The 21560-nt window shown below is 38.0% G+C and overlaps 3 protein-coding genes across 7 annotated transcripts; 2 read left to right on the forward strand and 1 right to left on the reverse strand.

The window, feature by feature from the left end:
* Positions 1-283: 283 nt before the first annotated feature.
* Positions 284-6864, forward strand: LOC127240129 (ABC transporter B family member 2-like). Of its 4 annotated transcripts, none has more exons than XR_007836300.1 (12): positions 284-892; positions 1048-1102; positions 1211-1386; positions 2492-2692; positions 2765-3024; positions 3124-4044; positions 4123-4559; positions 4640-4881; positions 4964-5211; positions 5295-5707; positions 5792-6435; positions 6520-6864. XR_007836300.1 is itself a non-coding variant. In XM_051258613.1 (12 exons), the coding sequence occupies exons 1-11, from the start codon at positions 617-619 to the stop codon at positions 6334-6336; spliced, it is 3774 nt and encodes a 1257-aa protein (XP_051114570.1). In that variant the 5' UTR covers positions 284-616; the 3' UTR covers positions 6337-6363; positions 6520-6864. The 4 variants fall into 4 exon arrangements, 2 of the variants coding, with proteins under 2 accessions (XP_051114570.1, XP_051114571.1); XR_007836301.1 differs by having other exon boundaries at positions 5792-6389; XM_051258613.1 differs by having other exon boundaries at positions 5792-6363.
* Positions 6865-6992: 128 nt separating this feature from the next.
* On the forward strand, positions 6993-9630 carry LOC127240131 (transcription factor MYB41-like). Of its 2 annotated transcripts, XM_051258618.1 has the most exons (2): positions 6993-8755; positions 8924-9630. In XM_051258618.1, exons 1-2 carry the CDS (start codon positions 8266-8268, stop codon positions 9391-9393), a joined length of 960 nt encoding a protein of 319 aa, XP_051114575.1. In that variant the 5' UTR covers positions 6993-8265; the 3' UTR covers positions 9394-9630. The 2 variants fall into 2 exon arrangements, with proteins under 2 accessions (XP_051114575.1, XP_051114574.1); XM_051258617.1 differs by having other exon boundaries at positions 6993-9630.
* A 336-nt stretch (positions 9631-9966) lies between these two features.
* LOC127240130 (lysine-specific demethylase JMJ13) lies at positions 9967-16165 on the reverse strand. The gene is made up of 10 exons (XM_051258616.1): positions 15723-16165; positions 14012-14390; positions 13543-13699; positions 13244-13463; positions 12728-12781; positions 12562-12641; positions 12186-12463; positions 11670-12065; positions 11057-11565; positions 9967-10818 (listed from the first exon to the last, which is right to left on the reverse strand). Exons 1-10 carry the CDS (start codon positions 15723-15725, stop codon positions 10432-10434), a joined length of 2463 nt encoding a protein of 820 aa, XP_051114573.1. The 5' UTR covers positions 15726-16165; the 3' UTR covers positions 9967-10431.
* Between the last annotated feature and the right edge of the window lie 5395 nt (positions 16166-21560).

The raw sequence follows: 21560 nt of genomic DNA on the forward strand, positions 1-21560 counted from the left end.
CAGAGTTTTGAAGTCTACTGTACGGACTCTTCAGTCTAGGGTTAGCATTATTCAGCCATGCACAAAATGGGAATACGTTATTTTAAAGAGTGAACAATAATAATAATATTATGTAACAGAAAAATGAGAAGATTGATGATGATGATGATCTTGAATTGAATTGTTTAATCCCAATAAGTCAAACTCTCTCTCTCTCTCTCTTACTAGTAGAATGCAGTTAGCTGTACAATAAATTCACACACACACCATTTTCTCTCTCTCTCTCTTCTCTCTTCTCTCTTGTATAGATAGAGATATACAGTATTATGTATGTATGTATGTATGTATATGTGTATTGGGTTGGAAATTAATTAAGCACCGCTAAACCAGTTTGTTCGTTGCTCAACTTTATTTGATTTTGTTTCTGTGGGATGGCACATTAATGCTCTCCTCCTCCTCCACCTCCATCTCCACCTCCACCATCCTCTACCCTCATTCATTCATTCATCATATATTCCTCTCCATTCTCATGAACACCACCGCATCTACCTCTACTTGTACCTCTACCTCGCAATTCCCGAATTAATTCACTGACGAAGCAAGGAATTCAGTTTCGGAAACCCTAGCTAGGTACGAGATGAGCCATCAGTCGCCACCGGCAGCGGGCAATGGCGGCGAGGAGACGGAGAAGGAGAAAGACAAGGAGAAGACTATGGCGGCGAAGAAGGTGTCGCTGGGGAAGCTATTCTCCTTCGCCGACGGATACGATTATTTGCTCATGTTTGTCGGTTCCATCGGCGCCTGCGTGCATGGCGCCTCTGTCCCCGTTTTCTTCATCTTCTTCGGGAAGATGATTAACGTCATCGGCTTGGCTTATCTCTTCCCCAAATTAGCTTCGCATCGAATCGCCATGGTAAGAAGTAATTGACGACGATTTAACTACACTACAGTATACTGCACGCCTTTTATTAACTAATAATTAGCTTTGAATCGCAAAAATTTACTAGTCATTTTTCAATCTTCAACATCCGCACTGATTTCAAGTATTGTTGCCCCCTTTTTCTGCAGTATTCTTTGGATTTCGTGTACCTAAGCATAGTGATTATGTTCTCATCATGGACAGGTAGGATCTGTAATGGAATCATTAGCAATCTATAACACATATATATGCACATTACTTTACTTCTGTTGTTTAGTTTCAATTAAAATTTGTTAATTATATATGATGTAGAGGTGGCATGCTGGATGTATACCGGGGAGAGACAGGCAGCAAAAATGAGAATGGCTTATCTGAGATCAATGCTAAATCAAGACATCTCCATTTTCGACACTGAAGCATCAACTGGGGAGGTCATCTCTGCCATTACCAGTGACATTATTGTAGTCCAGGACGCTCTTTCTGAAAAGGTACCCAACCCTTTTACTATCTAACAGCTAATTAATTGATTAATCATATTGAAATGGGATTACTACATATATAACAACACTAAACTCTTTCATGGCGCACCTACTATGATCTGCACACACCTATACACACTCAGAAATCGGCTGAGTATTAATGCACAATACTAATGGCAATAGTAATAACAGAAATAAGTATAACAGTGTGCTCCCAACTGCCACACGACATCATCTCAAATGTGTATTGAATGGTTGGTTCCCGTCATCGTATTATTTCTATTGTTATTGTTATTGTTATTGTTATTATAGGCTAAAGCAAGAATATTTGTGATGTCTGTGTGCTTTCCTGTATGAAATGAATAAATAGCTTGAAAGATGAGAGAGATAGAGTGAGGGAGAGGGAGACGGAGAGGAGTAAATGCAAATGGCATTTATTTGGTTTGGTAAGACAGTTGGACAGCCAGGCACTCACTTAAAATTTTCTTCCTTCCTTCCCTTTAATTAATTGATTTCGGACAAACTCATCAATTTGTTCTGGCGGTGAGTAGAGAGCATGAATACCAGCGTGACATGTACAGAAATTTATTGTGTCATGTGCTTGTGTGGACAAACTCTACGCCAATAATGATTACATTCTTTTACTTGCGAATTTCTCTTTCTCTCTTTCTGGGAGTTCATCTTCCTTCCTTCAACTTTGATGTATATCTTTTACTGTTGCCTGATGTCGATGGCGTAATTGCTGATTGAGATGCGAAAGTGAAACGGCAAAGAATTAGGATCCCTTTTGATCTCTCTGTGATTTCAGTATGCAGTTTTGTGTAAAAGCAGTTTTTAATCTCTCAACTGTTTTCGGGATAGGGACAGCGATGGGAGTTGATTTAATGTCAATGTTTGTCTTGAGTTAGCTTTGACATTTACTCTGCTGTGCTGCCTGCTTGTAGTTTGTGTTTGTCCCCACTTAATTTCATCTGATTCCGATGTGATAAACTCAAGCCTGCTGCTTCGTGTCTTGATAATACCGACAAACCACACAGGATTAATTTGCCCAATCCGACGAATATCGAAATCTAACTCGAGACTAATTAATCGATGTTTACGTTTTGGAATGCAGGTGGGGAATTTCCTGCACTACATCAGCCGTTTCTTGTCAGGGTTCGTAATAGGGTTCATCAGGGTTTGGCAAATCAGCTTGGTGACGCTGTCCATCGTGCCCATGATTGCGATCGCCGGCGGCATCTACGCTTACGTCGCCACCGGCCTCATCGCCAGGGTCCGCAAGGCGTACGTCAACGCCGGAGAAATCGCCGAAGAGGTTGTTCCAATCACACATTCAGTCATGCATTCTTGAATTCTTGTTAAATCGTGTTTCTTTCTTTCTGTTCAGGTGATCGGAAATGTGCGGACAGTGCAAGCATTCGCCGGAGAAGAGAAAGCAGTCAGCATGTACAAAACATCTCTGTTGAGCACTTACAAGTACGGCCGGAAAGCCGGCCTGGCCAAAGGCCTCGGCCTCGGGACCCTCCATTGCGTGCTCTTCTTGTCGTGGGCGTTGCTTGTCTGGTTCACCAGCATCGTTGTCCACAAGAATATTGCTAATGGCGGAGAGTCTTTCACCACCATGCTCAATGTCGTCATCTCCGGCCTGTAAGTTTCTTCTTCCCCGCCCTCATGTATCAGTATGTGTCAGATTCCGCCATGAAAACAAACAAATTACCTACCTCTTCTTTCTCTGTACATTTCCAGGTCTCTCGGACAAGCAGCTCCTGATGTTTCAGCATTCATTCGAGCGAAAGCGGCAGCGTATCCCATCTTCGAGATGATCGAAAGGAACACTCTCAGCAAAACCAGTTCTCAGACAGGGAGGAAGCTGAGCAAAGTAGATGGCCACATTCAATTCAAGAACGTGTCTTTCAGCTACCCTTCCCGCCCTGATGTCCTGATTTTCGACAAGCTCTGCTTGGACATCCCACCTGGAAAGATCGTAGCCCTTGTCGGAGGTAGCGGCTCCGGGAAGAGCACGGTTATATCGTTGATAGAACGCTTCTACGAGCCGCGATCAGGGCACATAAAATTGGACAGGAATGATATCAGGGAGCTGGACCTGAAATGGCTCAGGCATCAAATCGGGCTTGTGAATCAAGAGCCCGCCCTGTTCGCCACCACCATTAGAGACAACATTCTCTACGGCAAACACGACGCCACCAATGAGGAAATCATCCGCGCAGCAAAGCTTTCGGAGGCAATCAACTTCATCAATAACCTCCCCGAGCGATTCGATACTCAGGTAGGCGAGAGAGGGATACAGCTATCGGGCGGACAGAAGCAGAGGATCGCAATATCCCGAGCCATCGTGAAGAATCCTTCCATCTTATTGTTGGATGAGGCGACGAGCGCCCTCGATGCAGAGTCTGAGAAGAGCGTGCAAGAGGCTCTCGACCGCGTGATGGTGGGGCGAACCACGGTTGTCGTGGCTCATCGCCTTTCGACAATCAGAAACGCCGACGTGATAGCTGTCGTGCAAAATGGCACCATTGTCGAATCCGGCAGCCATGATGAGCTCATGTCGAAGCCCCACAGCGCCTATGCTTCGCTTGTTCAGCTACAAGAGGCAGCTTCGTTGCATCAAATGTCGCCCCACGGTCCTACGATGGGGCGACCTCTTAGGTACAATTTCGCCGCATAAATCATCCACAATGTTACCATGTTTTCATTTCTGATGTCCGAACGTATACATGATTGCAGCATTAGGTATTCGCGGGAGGGCAGCATTCGGTACTCGCGGGAGTTATCCCGCACGACAAGAAGCCTCGGCGCAAGTTTTCGTTCAGAGAGATCGTTGAGCAGATTTGGTGGCGAAGGACCTGAGGTTGTAAAACCTGTTAACATCTCCTCGGGTAGACTGTTCTCCATGGTGCGGCCGGATTGGTTTTATGGTGTTTCCGGCACACTTTGCGCATTCATTGCCGGGGCACAATTGCCTCTGTTTGCACTTGGTGTGACTCAGGCTCTCGTCTCCTACTACATGGATTGGGACACAACTCGCCGGGAAGTTAGAAAGATCGCCTTCCTCTTCTGCGGTGGCGCTGTTATAGCCGTGTTTGTAAACACAATTACACACATGAGCTTCGGGATCATGGGCGAGCGCCTCACCCTTCGTGTTAGGGAGAAGATGTTCTCTGGTATCTTTCAAGATCTTTCTTTGATGGTTATTACATTAGTTCATTCGAGTAGAGCTCATGAAGTTCTTGTTTGTTTGAAGCTATGCTGCGAAACGAGATAGGATGGTTCGATGACATGAACAACTCGAGTTCGATGCTGGCATCCAAGTTAGAAACCGATGCTACTTTACTGCGGACTGTAGTTGTCGATCGCTCGACCATTTTGCTACAAAACATCGGCTTGGTCGCCTCGTCCTTTGTCATCGCCTTCATCATGAACTGGAGGCTTGCTCTAGTTGTCATGGCGACTTATCCATTGATCGTTAGTGGGCATATAAGCGAGGTTCGAGCAACTCCTTTCTTAAGAAGAAACTGCAATTACTATTACTACGACTACTTGTGAATGATATGTTGTTTTGTTGCAGAAACTTTTCATGAAAGGCTACGGCGTCGACTTGGACAAAGCGTATCTCAAAGCCAACATGCTCGCTGGAGAGGCCGTGAGCAACATCCGAACCGTAGCAGCATTCTGCTCGGAGGAGAAAGTTCTCGATCTTTATTCGCAAGAACTCATCGAACCATCCAAAAGTTCGTTCAGGCGCGGGCAGGCTGCAGGGATCTTTTACGGGGTCTCGCAGTTTTTCATCTTCTCGTCCTACGCTCTCGCCTTATGGTACGCCGCAATCTTTACAACGTCGTAGTATGTGCGACGGAGAAAATGTTTGATCGTGTCTTCCCCTGTTTACTTGAAACTAGGTACGGTTCGAAGCTAATGGAGAAGGGGCTCGGAAGCTTCAAATCGGTGATGAAAACGTTCATGGTAATGATCGTGACGGCCTTAGGTATGGGCGAGCTCCTCGCCATGGCGCCGGATCTCTTGAAGGGAACTCATATGGTGGCCTCTGTGTTCGAAGTGCTCGACCGGAAGACCGAGATTCTGAACGATGTCGGAGAAGAGGTGACGCAAGTAGACGGGACTATCGAATTCAAGGGCGTCGAATTCAGCTACCCCTCAAGGCCAAACGTATCAATTTTCAAGGATTTCAATATGCGAGTCCACGCCGGAAGAAGCATGGCGCTTGTCGGGCAGAGTGGCTCCGGCAAAAGCTCTGTCATCTCCCTCATACTCCGATTCTACGATCCCATCTCGGGGAAGATATTGATCGACGGTGAGTTTTCGAGTTATTTCTAAAACCATGTTAGCGTTGAATGCTCGTTTCATGACATCGAATTCGAGTCGAAAAACAATGCAGGGAAAGACATACGGAAGCTGAAGCTGAAGTCGCTCCGAAAGCACATAGGCCTCGTGCAGCAGGAGCCGGCGCTCTTCGCGACGTCGATCTACGAAAACATCCTTTATGGGAAGGACGGTGCGACGGAATCCGAGATCATCGAGGCAGCGAAGCTGGCGAACGCGCATAGCTTCATTAGCTCCCTCCCGGAGGGATACTCGACGAAAGTCGGGGAACGAGGAGTCCAGCTGTCGGGAGGGCAGAGGCAACGAGTAGCGATCGCGCGCGCAATTCTGAAAAACCCGTCGATCTTGCTGCTGGACGAGGCGACAAGTGCACTGGACGTGGAGTCGGAGCGCATAGTGCAGCAGGCGCTTGACAGGCTGATGAAGAGCCGGACGACGGTGATGGTGGCGCACCGGCTGTCGACGATCAAGAACGCGGATCAGATATCGGTGCTGCAGGAAGGGAAGATCATAGAACAGGGGACACATTCGAGCTTGATCGAGAACAAGGAAGGAGCTTATTACAAGCTCATTAATCTGCAGAGGCAGCTGCAGCAGTGACAGACATAATAATAAGTATAGTATATGGTGTGTTGTGTTATGTATATCAAATGGTGATCTCAATGCTTACTTACTTAACTTTCTTTGGATATACAAAAGGTTTTTATCTTTTGGGTTCTTTGATTTGTTGATATGTTTATTTGATGGGGTTTTAACTTTTGATTGATGCTTGTTTTGGTGCAGATCTGGTGGTACAGTAACAGAAGCCACTCTGATGAGTTGGGATTGATGATGATGATGATGTTGTTGTGTAAGAGAAGGATGAAGAAGTTAATAAGGGGGGTTTGTCGTTTGTGTGTAAGTAAGTACTAACTCATTTTTACTGATCAAGAAGAAGGAATTAAAGGATTGTGGTGGTGGTGATGATTTGGGTGTTCCTAATTGTGGATTATTATTGTTGTTATTACGAAGAAGCAATCTGGTGGGTAGGAATCTGTTGATAGATATGATGGTTGATGGATAGTATGATGGTTGTATCAGATTCGAAGTGGTAATGTCCTGAAACTGCTTTTTATATATTTATTGATATAGTTGGGATTTAAGTAGAAGATATTGAAATTAGTTAAAAAAAGATTGGTTGAGAAAAAGAAAATGAGCTTTTAGAAGAGGGAGGGAGTGAGCAGTTAGTTAGTCATGTTCAAGTTGAACAAACCAAAGCTTGACTGACTGACTTTTGAGGGTTGAGACTTGTTTGTTTGGAGTGGCCTCAAAACAAGTTTTAGAAGCTTCTCCTCATTGATTTCAATTAAAATGAAAAATGCATTTGGAAGAAACAAGAAAGAATAGAAATGAATTGATAGAGTGTTTTAGTTGATCAAGAAAGAAAAGAAACAACAAACTAATTAGTCTTTCACATCACATCCATCGCTCATCCTTTGTCTAATCTATAAAATATTTACCATTCTTTAACCGTTTATTATTTTCTTAATTTTAATCCGTTCCATAAAGTATTTATTTCCTGGAATATGTTATTTTGAATATTAAAAAATGACGAATAGGGAGAATACTATTGATACATGTATGTAAGACAAAAGTAAAGATGTCTTTCCATATTCTTAACTCCCATTTAGACTAATGACTAATGAGATAGGTTAATTGTTCACTCCCTCAAGTAACAATAATATATGTATATATATGTGTGTGTGTGTGTGTGTGTTTTTTAATCATCATACATACATACATACATACACACGTACATGGCATTATCAATTAGTGTTGTCCTAATCAAAGCTTATTTATTTTAGTCATAGGTGCCATCTTAAATTGTGATGACATGATTAATTATATGTGCATTGTGAAAATTAAGGTAGTAGTAGTTAGTTGTATAGGTTACTGACTCTCTCCAATGTCTTGTTCTTGGAAGCAAAACCCCTAAAAAAATTATATATATATATATAACACACATATGTATGTATGTAACTATATTATATACTTTTATATGTGGTGACGATTGACCTGTTTAATTCGAACAAATGTATATTGTCATTGGGAAATTGTATTAACAACTATTTTGCATATTATAACTCCGTAGTAGGTGGTCACCAATTATATACATATATATATATATATATATATATAGAGAGAGAGAGAGAGAGAGAGAGAGAGAGAGATACAGGTGTTCGTTTGTGTTTATGGTGAAAAGTTTTCAAACTGTAATGGAAAGATTTATTAGTTAATGACTTGTTATTCCAGCAAAATTAATATTTTAATTGACTGTTACTTTCATGCATTAACTAACTATTACCTAACTCTTATTCAAACCCCCAATACATACAGAGGAATGTTCCATGCATGCATGCATGAAGCATATATATATCAGAGTGACGTGCATCTTCTTCCCTAGCTCCATATATATATACAACACACTATATCAATCTTCTGATCTGATCTGATCTGATCTACAGAAATATATATAGATATATATCAAGAATGAGACCTCCTCTTCGTCTTCCTCAACCTCCCAACACCATTAACATTAGACGACGACAATATTACTATTCTGGTAAAGCAGCAGAAGAAGAAATAGATCATGAAGACGATGATCATATTGCGATGAAGAAGGGGGCGTGGACACCAGAAGAGGATCAGAAGCTAATCGACTACATAGACAAGCACGGCCATGGCAGCTGGCAGCTCCTTCCAAAGAAGGCCGGCCTCAACCGCTGCGGCAAGAGCTGCCGTCTCCGGTGGACCAATTATCTCCGGCGGGACATCAAGCGCGGAAACTTCTCCCCGGAGGAAGACAAGCACATCATCCATCTCCACTCACTTCTCGGCAACAAGTGGTCCGCCATAGCCAGCCGCCTCCCTGGCAGAACTGATAACGAGATCAAGAACTACTGGAACACTCACCTCCGGAAGAGGCTGATCCGATCTGGAATCGACCCCAAAACTCACCAGCCATTGTTGATGCTGAACGGTAGTGATTATCCCAATAATAATTACCTCGACTACTACAATTCCTACTCAAGCACTTTTGAAAGTGGCTTTATTTCGAAGCTTGGAGTCCTTTGTGGCCTTCTCCAAGCCCTGAAGAACAGTAATCCATCGCCGCCATTAATGCCCCCGATTATGAATCCTAATTTAGGTTCAACGGAAACCCTAAACCAGATGTACTTGAACAGTAATGATAATAATGAGAATGATGATGGCGGCATCCCTCAGCAGCAGGGAATGGTTGGGTTGGAGGAGACGATGCCGAAATTGATGGAGGAGGTGGGGGAAGACTACTGTGGAAACAAAGGCGTGACGACAGAATTGTTGAGTGGAAGCACAATTGGATCATCATCGTCGTCATCAGTTGACGGTGAGTTGGGGCAGATTCTGAAATGCGGGAAGGATGGTGAGGTGTTTGGATTTCAGAAGTCATTCCCAGATGATGATGATGATGACGATCATATTCATATGTGGGGAGGACTGGGACTGGGACTGGGACTGGGAGAAGTCATTGACTATAAGCAACTACTACTACACAATGGCAATGGCGATGATACATCAGCAGCTTCTTCTAGATCTTGCAGCTGGAAAGACGTTCTGAGTGAATTCTTTTCTGAATAACCAATACAATACGATTGATTATATAATTACACACCTACCCTACTCAATTTGTTTTGTGGTCGTGGTAACTAGCAGTAAGTAATTAAGTAACATCATTAATTGATTTTCCGAGATCATATGTCTAAATATATTTTCTTCCTTCCTTCTCATTTTTCTACTTATAGTTTTTAGGTTTTTATCTTTTGATTTGTCGTATATATATATACTTCAAAACATTTACAGATCTAATTGGTAGAGTATTAGTTCACTGCCACTGTACCCAATGAATAATGATTTGGTTGGCCCTATTTGGGCTTTTGAGCCCACTCAATATATAGACATGATCTAAATTGCAGTTGTCACACCTAACCTAAAAATCATATAACACCGAAAGCAAGGTTACTGATTTATGAATGCGATTCCTTCCTTCCCAACATATATATTAGATTAGATATGATATTTGCCATAAGGCAACCAACCAACCATCCACAACCTTTTTCCTTTTAATTTCATTTCATGTTTATTGATGCAGTAGCAGTCTAGATAGAGGCAACAGGCAAGACACGCCTCGCCTCACAGCTACACAAAAGAATAACGAACCAACCATAACACAATGGAAGCAGCAGACGCAACCAACCAACCCATCGAAACAGAGACAGAGAGATCAATGACATGTCATCGCCGGCAGGGCAGGGAATAGGAATAACCCCACCCCACACATCGGCGCTGTCCAAAAATCAATCAACTGTTAAAAGAAAAACCGACCAAATGTACATGGTTAACATGCTAACCTACCGTTTACAATGTTTCGCCACACCACCGTGCAAGTCTGCCTCCAATTCGGGGCCTTGCACAAAGAATGCCATAACACTTTAACCTAATGCTGGTTAATATGTCTGTCCGGTCGCTGCTCCCTTGGAATGGAATCGAATGGAATAGAATAGAATTCCTGCTTACTTTCCTTCTGTTAGATTTGATTTCTCCATTAGAAAGCAATAGTCAGTCATTGGGTTAAGAAAGATGCTTCTTCAATGGCAGGTTGTTAATAATGGTATGAACTCAGTTCAACCTTTCTTGGTGTCCTAAAACTGACGGTCCCCTGACCTTTAGCCGTTTCGTCCCAAAATCTACTGATGAGGAGGAGGAGGAGGAATGTGAATGTTCCCTAGTCGATTTCCCCAACTCGTTGTAGCTTCTATGATCTCTGTACGGTTCCCTGTGTCTGCTCAAAGCTTCTTTGTCAGTCTTCTTCTTGAACTTGATCGAGATAGGTATGCCACTTTCTCTGCCCAACTTGTCCCTTGAGGGAACTTTCTGTGCCTCCTTACAGTCAATGGAACTAATATCAGAATTACGGCTACGATTATCAGTAGTCGAAGACCGCTCACAGGAATATGCCTGCCCACAACACAATTCGGGCTGAAGCTTCTTGAGTCGCTTAAAACCCTGTAAAAGAAAAGATTCAGGCGCTGCTTAGAATCCGTGCTATCCAATTACACAGCTTGTATGGATTTAATGTTAAAATGAAAGTGTTCATAGAGAATCATCGGAATATAAAGCTTAGAAGTTGTTCTATTCAGCAGTTTATCAAACGAAACATGTAAAAGCACAAATGTTGCACGTATAGCATCACTTCCCCAAGAAGATGTCCAAATCAGATCAAGATAAGCATGAAAAGCTCTACCTGTTGTTGAGTGCTAGCAAATGCAGAATCACGACGTGCAATCTTCTGTTCCACTTTAACAGATCTGCGCTTGACACGAAACATCCCTGAATCAGAACTGTCGCTTTCATCATTAACGGTACTTTCAATATTTACACGATGACTTTCAGTTGCTGTCAATGTTGACGAGCCTGAACCAAAATGAATGGAGGTTTCACTTGCAGCAATCCTGGTGTCATCACACGAGGAAAGGCCAGTCAGCTGAGGGTTCAACTGACCCTGCTCTCCCGAGGTATCCATGTTTGACTTTAAAGAAATCTCACAATAAGGAACATAACCATCAAATTCAGGTCCTGAGAATATCCCAGACAGCAAAAGCATGCCGTCGCCATTACTACAGTGTTTCTCAACCTCAAGTAATACATTCTCCTCCTTCTCAAACTGTCTAGCTGCAGCTTCCAAAACTGAGATATCTTCTCTCACACACAAATTCCGAATGCCTCCACAAGTCAAATCAAGTGATTTTATATCTGATGAGGAGACCGAATCACCAGAGTTAGCTAATCTTATAACATAATAAATATTGGTAAAATAATCTCAAAGAAACAAGTAAAAAACAGTATCAAAGTCATACCGTGGCGTAAGCATACATAATGATGCAAACACCGGCAATTCAGATAGGAAACATAACAATCTCGCTTGCAGAGGCTACAAAGAATTGTTCCATGGGAAAATGTGGACACAGCAGAACATTCTTTCGACTTCATCAAAAACCATCGAACTCGATGCTGATATCTGATTAAAGTTACAAATGGCACCCTGATACTATTGCAAGATGACAAATCTGCATATGAATGATCTGGATCCTCAATTTCCAGCCTCTCATAGAGTTGCATTGCTTCTTTGCACAGGAGCTCCTCTTGAGGAAGGAGAGGCATCCTGTTAAGAAGAGCATAGCGACGGCTCGCGATTGATCCCAGAGGAAACCAATCACCCATTGCAAAATTAACAGCTTCACCACAATTAAAACCTGGAGTATATGAGTTGAAAAGATTAAATTGTGATCAAAAGAGGAAATAAAAGCAATATACCTTTATGCATATAAAGTTAACTAACAAATAAGAAACAAATCTAAATAATCATGACGTACCATGACTAAAACCAGCATGATAGGCCCTAGGGAAAGTTATTATAAATTCACCAGGCTTCTGTACCGCTTTGTAAACAGGAACACCGTGTTCTAACAATATCTTTGGTGGAAACAATGTTGTTTTCCCTAGAAGGACATCAAAAGCTCCATCATCCCCATCAGCTGATAATATATCCTGAGTGTAAACTTGTTCCCTGACCACCTTTTCAAAATCAAGAGCTGCATCACCAGGTATACCATACCAAGTTTTTGCTGCCCCACAGTGATGATAGTTAATGCTGCCCATACACGTGGAACCATGAATCAGCAGAGTGATGCATAGAACAAAAAATATTTAGCCCGACAGCTTGTAAATATTTGAAGTACTTGTTCATACCTATACAAGTAATGATCTTCAACATGCCACGCAAACATGCTAAACAGCATTCCTATGTACAACATCGGTTCAGTGACTCCCTGGAATACACAAAGTATTATTCTGAGCTTCCTTAGATGCAGAATACCAAAAAATACCAAATCCAATAAATAAATTGACTAGTTACCGGGATTGATGTTTCTAGAAGGCGTAAAATGGATTTTGGCAACCGAGAAAGATTCTGAAAAGGAAATCACAAGAAGAATTACTTATAAACTCTATGCAAGGTCACAAGAAACATAAAAAACATCACAAGGATCATTGCGGAAAGATCATGAAAAGGTTGTAAAATCCAAATCCAAGAGTATAGATACATACATAGATGTATATTATCAAAGATTCCAACAAGACTATAATCCAGATATAAAATGACTATTGAAATATGTCGGCATTGGTTTTCTCATAATCAAATGTTTGCAGCACAGAAACAGGCAAATTAAATGAATATAAAACTATTGGATTCATAGGTTAAAGTTCTGTGAATAACAAATCCTATGAAAACAAGAAAGCCATCCCCCTCATCTTATATTTGCTTTAATTCCTTTACTTAGAAGCTAAAATTTCCACTATAGCAGTTTTAATGATAACATTCAATGAAGAAGAAAAGAGACAACAAGTGAAACATTTGTTCTGGAATCTACACCTTCAAATTCCATCTGCTTTTTCCAAGGGGGTCAGTAGGAGAAGCTGAAAATGCACTACCATCAACATCAGATGCATATTCAACACTTTCAGTCTTTCCACAAGCTATTTCATTCCAAAACTCTTTTTCCATGAATGAAACGGGAAGGCATCCAGCACTACAATATCTACGAGCAAAGATCTTGTTCGCCATTTTCTCGAATTCACGAAATGTATAGTTTCTGAAAAGGCAAATTATGTTCAACAGCCTGAAAAATAACTTGATTCATTTAATATATCAAGGAAAAACAGGGCAATCACCTTCCACTCATGAAAAAGGTAACTTTGTCATCTTGATCCCATTCAGCCAAACGAAGAGGTTGGACCCGAGTTGTAAATTTGAAACCAACTTTCTCTTTCATAAGAACCACACCAGCAGGAACACTAGCAGTTACCGGAGATACAACCTTGCACATGCCTAAGGACAGAAAGAGAACTTCAGGGGATGCTACTTTAATCGAAATACATAAGCTGAACGCACCAATAAAGGTAGAAACATGGGGCGGTGTCAAAAGTAGAAAAAAAAAATTTCTAGTAAGACGTCATTTATATGGACAACTATACCGAAGTAGCAAATATATATGCATATACACATTCCTTAAAAAACTTGATTGAGATTTGAGAGGCAAGAACAAGACCATGAAACCTTATCTATGTGAGCAATGCCACTTTCCATCAAAAGTAAGGTTCCTAGCAAGCAATCTATATATTAATATCATAATAACTGTACCATATTTTGAGGCTTCCGGAGCTATCTTTTGCAGATAAACCAAAGGATCCTGGAAATCGGCGAGAGTTGGATTGTACACAGGACACTCTGGTATTTTATCCGTCCACTCAAGGTCAGACATGTCAAATTTTGCCACTTTGTGCTTGGAAAAAGCATCTCTTTCATTCAAACTGCTGCCACTTCTAAATAGTGCTTCAGAGTTACCATGTAAACTCACACCAATTGGAACAGATGCTCTTAAAGCATCCCCTCCGCTTCTGCTCATCATGCTACTCACTAAAGTGGAAGCATTTGCCCTTTCGGTTTTCAACCGTTGTAATCTTTTACGTTTCAAGAATTCAAGCTTAGCTTCCCTCGACATACAGGCCCTTCCTTCCACCTGGAAAATAAAATAATAACCATTAAGAAAAAATCATATAAAACACTAGGTCATGTAACATTTAATAAAGTTATCCAAAAGAATGTCAAACAAGATGTATCCTGCAGAATCTAGTCCAGGAATTTTGATATGAAAATAGTTCAAACATCAAATGTCCATATCATTTAGCTTATCCTTGAATGCTTTCTGTTGGCTTAAAGAATTGTCAGAAATTAATATATATATATATATATATATATACACATATATATAGCATACAGGAATTAAAACAAAAGCAGTCATATAAATAAAGAATGATGTCAGGGACTCCCCTAAAAAGGTTGCCAACAATTTTCTCCATTATAACAGCACTAAGATTAAACATGATAATTCCATGGCAAAATTCTAACAATGTTCACAGAAACACAAAAGAAAACATGCAAAAAATCTAAACCAAACTGGAGTGCATATGATAACAAAGCACAAAGTTAAATTGATCTTAACCAAAAATAGCACCATAGTGACTCTTAAAAATATTAAAAAGGTCAATTAGAACGCCCAGATTAACTCCCTAAGCCCATCGACAGAAAAATAAGAACTAGCCAAGTCATTTAGAACGTTATCACCAATTTCCGTTCAACATGAAAAGTCAAAGTGTCAAAAGGACAATTTCCAGAAAAATATGCTACGCGATGCTCAGAAAACTTATTGTTTCCTAACCAAATTTGCATAATTACTGAAACTTAGAAAAGTCAAAGGATTTCCTAATTGGACCCAATCTGAAAAGGTGAGATCTGAAGCTCGGAGGCGAATGCAAAAATATGAAATAAGACAATCTGTCATGCATATATGTGTATTAAGGAGTCACGGAAAATGCACAAAATATGTTGAAGGCGAGTAAGAAAAGTTTCGCCAATTCTCAGGAAGTAATAACTCAAATAATCCATTTGATTAACAGAGAACAGACGGGAAAATAATAGGAGAAGAAAGAGAGAAGAGGAAAACAGATAAACCACAGTTGAGAAACGCCCAGAACAACATCTACAATTATGGATTACTCACAACCTAAATCTAAGATTTAGGTATCAGACAAGAAAAATTTCGACTAAAACTACAACATTCAACAGAAAGACAGGCCAAATTGCACGATAGCACCGTGGAAAGTTCATGGAATCAGAAGCATTGTCATAAGAATGCGTAAGATCCAAACAATCCTAAATCCAACCAGAAGAGAAAGAAGAGGAAGAACTCAGAAGAGAATCTACATTAAGCAAGAACTCGGAAGAGAAAGAAGAAAGGGTGAGAAAAGCCAACAATCAACGCTTAACCACTACAAACCATACGAAAACGTACCATCTCATTCCCAAACACTTCCCCTTTAATCTCCGTCTTCTCTAACTTTCACCTAAAAACACGCAATAAACAGCCTCGAAGAAACGCAAAACATGCCCTAGACCACGATCCAGGGCGCAATCAACAGGCGAAATTCTTCTAGGCCTTCCACATTCCTATCAAACCTCCACGAACCGAGTTAAACTCGGAGATCGGAACGATTCCACCCACCGCGTCACAGCCAATGAAACCGAAAACGCCTCTCACTACGCACAGAATAATACCGAACCAATTCTCCGAGCGCACTGTTCGCCGGCGAACCACTTTTCCGGCGAGATGCAGCGACCACCGCGTCGCCCCGTCTGTGCAGAGAGATAAAGTTTCTAGAGAGAGAAACAGAGAAGCGTAGATGGAATCCTAACAAAAGTTGGAAAACCGAAAAAGAGAAAAAGAACCCATATCATATAATTCCCAATATATATAAAATGTCGAAAAAAAGCTAATAAATTAAATATTAATTATCTAATTAAAATTTATTTAATCACAGTTAATGTCATTTAATTAATCTAATTACAGCGAATTTAGCATTAACACTCCACCCCTTTTCCATTAAATATATTTATATATAAAAATAAATAAATAAATAAATAAAAGCCCCGGTGGTTGTTAAGTTGGTTCAACCAAACGCCTGCCGATTTCCATTTAAGCTTCCGGTAAAATCCCATATTTGCCCTCAAAACACCCCCGTTTTTACGCGGTCAACGCTCCTTCCTTTGAGGGTACAACAGTAAACTACAAAAACGACGGTGTTACCGAAGATTCGTTCGGGTTTAGGTCAGAATAGGGCGGGGCGGGGCGGCAATCACGTGCGCGGCGGCGCAGGGGATAACTGTGTGGGCGCAGCTGTTTGCGAATTCTTGTGGACGGTCAGAAGACGAACCCACCAATTGGAGTGGGGGAGATTAAAGTTCACGCATAATGACACGTAGTGCCACCGTTTTGACCACACTTTACACGTGGAATGACGGTTTTGCCCCCGCCTGGGGAGGTTATTTTTGACTTTACCCGGAAAGGAAGGAACATGGGCGGGGCGAAACGTGGACGGACGGGATGTCCTTTAGTGGACACGTGGACCAATCGCGGAGAGATCCTGCCAGGACAGAAATAGCTGGCGGTTGCACCGTTCCCGCCATAGCTTGCTGGGCCCCACTCCGTCTTAAAGCCAATCCCGTGATATCCCTAAATTATTATTTTATTTTATTTTTTTCCAATTATCGCACTCCCAATAAATGCTAAATAAATTATTGTGACTTAAACTTACACTGAAGTTTTATTATTTGGGAATTAAATTAATTAAGATGCGTTAGTTTGTACTGTTTATAGATAGTTTTATATTAAAAAATATAGTACATAAGTTTATTTTTTATAAAATTGCAATTAATTTTAAAGCCTTCTTTTTCTACTTTACAACTTCAATCAATTTTAGCTGTCAGATCAAAATCCATGTGTCCAGTTTTATTAGTTCAGACTTAAAAGAAGTAGTTATTGTTTGCCAAAAAAAAAATGTCATTCCTTTGAAAAGTGCACTAGAAAATTATTAATATGTCCTATTTCAACATTTGTTTACTTCATAAATAATGTATTGTACTAATTAAATCACAAATATTTTTTTTAATAATTAAATTTATTACTATTGCAAAACTATTTGGAATACACTAATTTGGGGAGAATATTAGAGAATCATTTTGACTTCAGAGCTAATCATCGAACAACCGTAAGTTTTGTCCCGACACCAACCTTACGTGGCGGGCGATGATTGGGCCTGAAGCAAAGGATAAAGGCGGTCGAGTTTGGTGACTTCGGCGGCGGCTCGGCTCAAACGGGGAAGGCGCGGTCAACAAGGCAACTAATTTCATTGGCTGTCGGCTCCCGGCTTGGGCAGCTTCGCGCCACCTGTATGTGTTATTTTTGTCCTATCAGTTGACTAATTGCTATCAAATTATTTCTGAATGATTCTATGTCTGATTCTTTCATCTCCCTGTTTGTATTTTTCGTGAGTTAGGCGTATAATTATACCGTATTTATCTACGTATTTTAAATTTAAGTTTTTGTTCTTGCACATACCCGTACAAATTTTTAGAGGGGCCCTTTGACTTTCTATATATAGTTGAAAATTCGTATTGGATTTATAGTACCATAACCAGAAACAAATAAATAAATAAATAAAACATAGTCAATTAAAAAAATTCACATGGAGAATATTATTGAAAATGATGTTGTAATAAGATCCCTGGTGCATCTTCTCCTCTTCCAATGATTAGTGTGTGTGGAAACATTAATGATCCATGTGTGATTGACTTTTAATATTGGATTACTAAATTTCTAAAAATAGAGGTAAGACATTTGGAGATTGTGGATTGGAAGATATAAACGGTAATGCCTAAGTTTTCTATTGGGACATTTTTTTGTAGATTGTAATGAAGTGTTTATGTAAGTGTGTAGATGTGAGACATGATTGGTTGGTTTTATTTATTTGCATTTTTTTTTTTTTTTTTCCTCTCTAGGTACTATTATGGTTATGTAATGTATAATGTATGGAAAATACTACTTCATCCATACACTTATAAATATATTTATGTTTTGTACTAAATTTAATAAATATTGTATTTTAGTCGTGATTTTAGTACGGAGTCTATATATACTGAAAAAAATAAAATAGATATTTTATACTTTCTTCGTCTTGTTTTATCGTGTCCATTTTTCTATTTCCGTCTGTCTCATTTAATCGGCCACTTTCCATTTTTGAAAAAAAGTATACATTTTAATCTTATTTTAAACTTTTAAATTTATAATTTTTTAAATTTTAATTAGATTATCTTAATCTTAATATTTTTATTATACGTAATTGTTTTCACCGAGACATTCTTATTATTTACTAATTATATTCTTTATAATTCTCGTTTCTACAGTAAATGGAACACCGTTGAACGGATGGAGTATTTGAACAATAAAAGAAATAACAAAATATATACTTATTGAAGAAAATTTATTTTATTTAAGATAAAGAGAACTGTCTAAATAATATAAAAATAATAAGTGTGTAGTATATTTAATTTTTTGAAAAAAAATATATTGAGTATTTTGACAAAAATACTTGTTTGAATATATACGACTAAATAATAATGAATAAATCATTATGCGGATATCTTATTTTAGATTAATATTATAAAAAGTGGATTTAAAGGCTTATTATTTTATATGGGTTATGCTCTTCTTTGCTACATATAATAAAATTGCAAAAAAGATTATAATAAATATATCTAAAATTGCATTGGGAATAATAAATATCAAAGCATACACAAATATTGCTTTGGTTTTCAAATTTAAAATTTTACATTTTAAAAATATATTTTATTTTATTTTATAAAATATCATATTAAAATAATATTTAAACTAAATATTAAATCAAAACCAAACCAAACCAAACACATGTATCCTTTAATTTTTATTTCTTCTAATTTTGTTTTGAATTGTTTATTTAGTACTACTATTTATAAAAAAAAATAATAATAATGTGAAATATGAAAATTTAATATTTTACATTGAATACTAACTTTTTTATTAAAGAACATAATATATATTATATTGGTAACCTAAAAAAGAGATCCCTGTATTGTGTTCTTAATATATACATGTATTTATATTATATTACATTTTATCCCAATAATGTAAGATTCCACAACGTGGTTCGTAGTGCATGAGATTAAGTACTTATGGCAATTAACCCCAATAATAATAATAAAAATAATAATAATAAATAATTGCAATTAATTAATGAAGAGTGTGGAGTGACAGCTACCCTTATCCCCTAAAGTACTGATCCTCCAGTCGCACCCACTACTATACTATTCAATTAATTTATTAAAAAAAATAAATAAATTAAATAGTATCAAAATTTTAAAATATTTAATAAATAACACCTTAATTTCTATTATTTTTAATATCTTTTAAATTTTCAAATATATATATGGTATCAGTTTGATTGATTTTGGGTAGAATCTTGATTTTTTTTATTTAAATATTAATTTCAATAATATTTTAAAAGTATACTCTTTTTAGATATATATATATTTTATAACATGAGAATCCGCAATCGCCGTTCAAGATAAATTTTTGACGGAATCTAATTACCTTTTTTTATATTTGATCTTCTCTCCTGTCGACATAAGATCAAATAAAATAAAATAAAAATCCAGAAAGACACGTGTATACATGTTTGAAGAGAATCTTTTGCAATTGCAGGCAGCTAGCCGTGTCCAATAATAATCCACCATATTCATTTACGTAACGTAAAAAACGAAAAAGGTTCATACATACATATATTAATATTAATATTAATATATATATATATTATGTTCTACTATTAGTGTTGGACATGTCTTAATCAGACATGGCACCATTTTTTATTTCAAAATTTAAAAATACATTTAAATAATTAAACAATTTTTGTTATTATTATTAGTTTATGACCCACATAGTCTTCTGAAATCCATTAATTAATTTTATTCCATTTTTTTAAATCCACTTTCAACGAATGGAATTTAATTTTGAAGGTTTAAGACAGGTGTATTTTTTTTATTATTTTTTATTTTTTTCCGGACAGTAAATTAATTAATAACAGCTACTGGAAGCTTCCGCCGAGCCGAGCCGATGGAGTTTGGTGAAGAATCGTCAGTCTTAAAATACTTTTCAACAAACGCGCTTTTCGTTTTAATTTCAGTGACGCGCATATATTAATTAAATTTATTATTATTATTATTATTATTATTATTATTATTATTGCACGTTTGTTTTCCGGAATTAGTCTTAGAAATGGTCAATATGCGGCTATTTATTCTAATAATAATAATAATAATAATAATAATAATTTATTTTCACTAAAATCAATGTTCACTTCAATTCAATGATTAAACTTTCCATTATTTGCGTAAATCAAATCTCTATATATGTTGACTAAGTCTTGCCTGTTTTTAACAACTTAAAAAAATAAAAAAAATAAAAATTAGGGGGTGTTTCAATAAATCATACATTAAATTGGGGACCATTAATATTTGTGACAAATATTTAATCAAGTGATTAAATGTCTCTAAATTTGTAGATATTATTTATTAGTGATGGATTAGGGGAATAATCCATGACTCAAAAGCAGGTATGGTTTGTCCTTTTTCGACCAATACTTATTAAATAAATAAATTTTGGAAGGAGAATTGGATCAGATAGATAGGCCAATATGAATTAGTGGAAATTAAATAGTGAAATGAATTAATTCTTTTTTGTTCTTTTAAAATTAAATATTTCAAGAAGCAATTATTGGTCCATTCAGTACTTTTTTTACTTAATTGTAGTAATTCTGATTATTTAATAAATGTGTTTTCTATTGTAGGTGTGAAAATAAATAAATAAATAAATAAATAGTAAATTAAAGTACACAACTTTAGAGAACATGATGATGATGATTTCTTCCGCTATTTTGGAATTTAAGTGCAATTGAATGTACACTAATTTTTAATTTTTATATTTTTAGATAAAAATAAATATAAAATACATTGATAACGAAATATTAATTTCAATATTAAGCAAAACAACAGTAGGATAATTTAATTTAATTTTATATTATGCATATGTAATTAAATATAGGGTTGTGTGTGTGTGAACTGTGAACACATTTTGACCAAAGACATTATTTTAGTTTTGAATGTGAAATGGTTAGAGTCTACACATTGTTTGCAAGTTCCAAAGTAAATGGAATATACTACTTTACTCTTTTAGTGTGGGATCAAAGTTTGTGTTTAGATTTGA

The sequence above is a fragment of the Andrographis paniculata genome, unplaced genomic scaffold, assembly GCF_009805555.1.
Source record: "Andrographis paniculata isolate CXL003 unplaced genomic scaffold, ASM980555v1 Contig79END, whole genome shotgun sequence".
Taxonomy (NCBI): domain Eukaryota; kingdom Viridiplantae; phylum Streptophyta; class Magnoliopsida; order Lamiales; family Acanthaceae; genus Andrographis; species Andrographis paniculata.